This window comes from Geospiza fortis, unplaced genomic scaffold, assembly GCF_000277835.1.
Source record: "Geospiza fortis unplaced genomic scaffold, GeoFor_1.0 scaffold40, whole genome shotgun sequence".
Classification (NCBI taxonomy): Eukaryota; Metazoa; Chordata; class Aves; order Passeriformes; family Thraupidae; genus Geospiza; species Geospiza fortis.
In genome coordinates this window covers 9,508,093-9,511,328 of record NW_005054297.1, presented here as the reverse complement: position 1 = coordinate 9,511,328, position 3,236 = coordinate 9,508,093, and the positions used below count along the sequence as shown (strand labels likewise).

Here is a 3,236-nt window from a genome sequence, read left to right as displayed (position 1 = left end):
GTGGTGCAAGGAGAGCCCAGGTAGGCACTGGTGAGAGCTCAGGGTGGTGCAAGGAGAGCCCAGGTAGGCACTGGTGAGAGCTCAGGGTGGGCAGTGTGAGGAGAGCCCAGGTAAGCAGTGGTAGAGCTCAGGTTGGTGGCACAAGGAGAGCCCAGGCAGGCACTGGTAGAGCCCAGGTACGCACCATCTCTGTCCACGGAGGTCAGCACCACGTAGTCCAAGCCCCAGTCTGCAATAGCCTTGGCAGTGTTGTACGGCTCCTGCGGATCCAGTGGAGGGGGGTTCTTGGCAGTCTTCACTGAACAAAATCTGCAGCCTCTGGTGCACGTGTCACCCATCAGCTGGAACATGAAAGACATTCCTACCTTTACAAAGTACATACCACTATAGCTCAGCTGGGAAACAGCTGCATAAGCTACAGCAGTAAGCAAAAATAAAATCGGACAGTGCTTTACTCTAAAGCACTTTAGTTACTTTATTGTAATAAACCCACTCCACTACAGTAAAGATCCAACAATATAGTACAAACAGCTCAGGCATTAACAGAACACTTAGGAAGTGGTTAACAACTTACCATAATAGTAGCTGTCGCCGTGGCATATTCCCCACCTCCCCAGCATTCTCCAATGTTGGGACAACGTGCTTCTTCACATACCTGGAGGTGAAAGGCTGTACTGTACCTGGATTTTTCCATATTATTTTTGAAAATAATTATTATATTATTGATGGATTTTAATAGTAACCTATAAACAAAACATAATTCCTCCTGTGATAAATGAGTTTAAGAATTCCCTGCTGTTTTTAACAAGTTAGTAGAACAGACAGGAAGAGAACTGCTTCCTGACATCCATTACCTTTATTTTCTCTACTTCAAAACTCCAAAAACTGCTCAGCTACATAAGAGTCTTATTATTTAGCATAGACTACTGTTAACATTAATATTTTAAATTTAAGAGCTGATAAAATGTTCACAAAGCATGTGATTCGTTAAAGCATAAGGAACTAAGAACTTTGTCTGAAAGAAAAAAAAAGAAAAAAGATCCCCTCCATGCATTCCCACTGCTTTTTACTATCTGGAAAGTACAATTAATGAAATCTTAATTTTCTTTTCAAGAAAATCAAGTATGTAACTCTGAGGTTCTGTGTGTCTCCATTAAAAACAGTTACACATAGCATCTTCTAATCTCTGGTGAAGTAGTAAACCCCAGTATTTAAAATCACAGTAGGAAAAACACTAAATCTGTTGTATTTACCCTTATTCTCTATGGGTAGAATTCACTGCTAGCAAAAAGGATCAGCACTGAGCTTGGTTTCAGCTCTGAAGATCATGCAAGACATGATTTCTACCTGTCCTCCACAGAGAAAAATGTAAAATCTGCCTTACTTCTACAAGAGCACTTGGTTGGTGCCAGACTTACCGTATGAAGATTTAAACTTCTCAAGGTATTCTTTAGTTTATTGTAGTTCTTCCCCATGGGAATCTTTGTTTTCAGCCATGGAGGAAGATGCAGCCTGAATAACACCAAGCAAACACAAAGATTAATAAACTACTGAGACAGTAAGTTTTAGTCATAGATTTGTTTTAATTTGTTACAGATCCCAACAAGGAAAGGCCCCTTTGAAAACTGATACAACTCAGCAGTTAACATTATTCATGGCCAGATCAGACTTTTCTTCCCTGTTCATCATCATTCCAACACTCAAGCATGGCAACTGCTGTCATTGAAATGTTTAGAACTGTTCACTGTTCCAGAGGGATTGAACAGTGCCACACTGGACACTGCAGCCATTAATGGCAGCAGACATTGCACAGCTATCACAAAGTCTGATCATTCTATAAGTGGAAATATGGGGGTTTAATAATTTCTTTAACATAAGTCTTCATTTTTTGTTTTCTCTATCAGTCGTACTTTTTCAACACATTCACCTACTGATGCATATTTGTAATTTAATTACAGGCACTCAAGAACATACCACCACGTCTCCACATTTTTTGATGGATTTGAAGTTAATGACACTTGTCCTTTCTCGAATAATCCTTAAATTTGCAACACAGTAGGGTGAAATTTAATAAAGATACATAGCACACATTTTGTAGTTATTACTAAACATGCAAGATCATGCTGGGAAGCAACTGAAGTTGTTTAAAATCACTATTACCTTTCTCCTTTCTCACGCTTTAAATTGCCTTTATAGTCAGCCCATCTGCTCTTGTCTGACAGATCTCCAGAGACAAAGTCCTGTAAGTCTGGTCCATTTTGCAGGAACTCTTTTTTTTCCCCTGGTAAAGAACCTGATGTTCCATACTGGTTACACACATGGCTTCCTGACACCTAAAACAAGCAAAATCGTAATTTATTTAGTAACAAACATGGTGGCATCACTAAACAATTTGCTTTTGTGCTGGTTAACACATGCTTTGTGTAAGCATTTTCCCAACAGCTTTTAAGTTAAATTTATAACCCTCTTTTTATCTTAAGCTACACGTAACAGACTTATCTATCATAACACCCCACTAAAGTTGTGCAGTGTAACACAAAATTCCCCTGTACTCAGCACTGGGGAGGCCACACCTCAAATCCTGTGTCCGGTTCTGGGCCTGACTGCAAGAAAAACATTGAGGGGCTGGAGCGTGTCCAGAGAAGGGACACGGAGCTGGGGAAGGGTCTGGAGCCCCAGGCTCGTGGGGAGCAGCTGAGGGAGCTGGGGAAGGGTCTGGAGCCCCAGGCTTGTGGGGAGCAGCTGAGGGAGCTGGGGAAGGGTCTGGAGCCCAGGCTTGTGGGGAGCAGCTGAGGGAGCTGGGAGTGCTTGGCTGGAGAAAAGGAGGCTCGGGGGGAACTGACCGGTCTCTGCAATTGCCTGAAAGGAGGCTGGAGCCAGGTGGGAATGGGCTGCTTCTCCCAGGCAACCAGCGACAGAGTGAGAAGAAATAGCCTTAAACTGCACCAGGGGAGGCTTAGTTTGGACATCAGGAGGAATTTGCTCCCTGAAAGGGTGACTGGGCATTGGAATGGGCAGCCCAGGCAGGCGGTGGGGTCACTGCCCCTGGGGTGTTTAAGGCAGGAGTGGATGCGGCGCGCAGTGCCATGGTCTGGTTACAGAGTGGTGCTGGGTCACAGCTTGGACTCGATGACCGCAGAGGTGTTTCCAACCCAGCCGGTTCTGTGAATAACGTTGTGTGGGTTACTGTGGTGCTGCGGGGCCGCAGGAAGCGCCTTTGCCAAGGCCCGGTGGTG

The 3,236-nt window shown here is 44.0% G+C and overlaps 1 protein-coding gene across 1 annotated transcript in view; it reads right to left on the bottom strand.

The window, feature by feature from the left end:
* LIAS (lipoic acid synthetase) overlaps positions 1-2,328 on the bottom strand; it is a 9,273-nt gene extending 6,945 nt beyond the window's left edge. Inside the window, exons 1-4 of the mRNA XM_031066628.1 lie at positions 2,161-2,328; positions 1,419-1,512; positions 575-655; positions 185-341 (exon numbers count right to left, since the gene is read on the bottom strand). Coding sequence (XP_030922488.1) covers positions 185-341; positions 575-655; positions 1,419-1,475 — 295 coding nt within the window. The 5' untranslated portion in view covers positions 1,476-1,512; positions 2,161-2,328. The remainder of the gene's footprint in view (positions 1-184; positions 342-574; positions 656-1,418; positions 1,513-2,160) is intronic.
* Between the last annotated feature and the right edge of the window lie 908 nt (positions 2,329-3,236).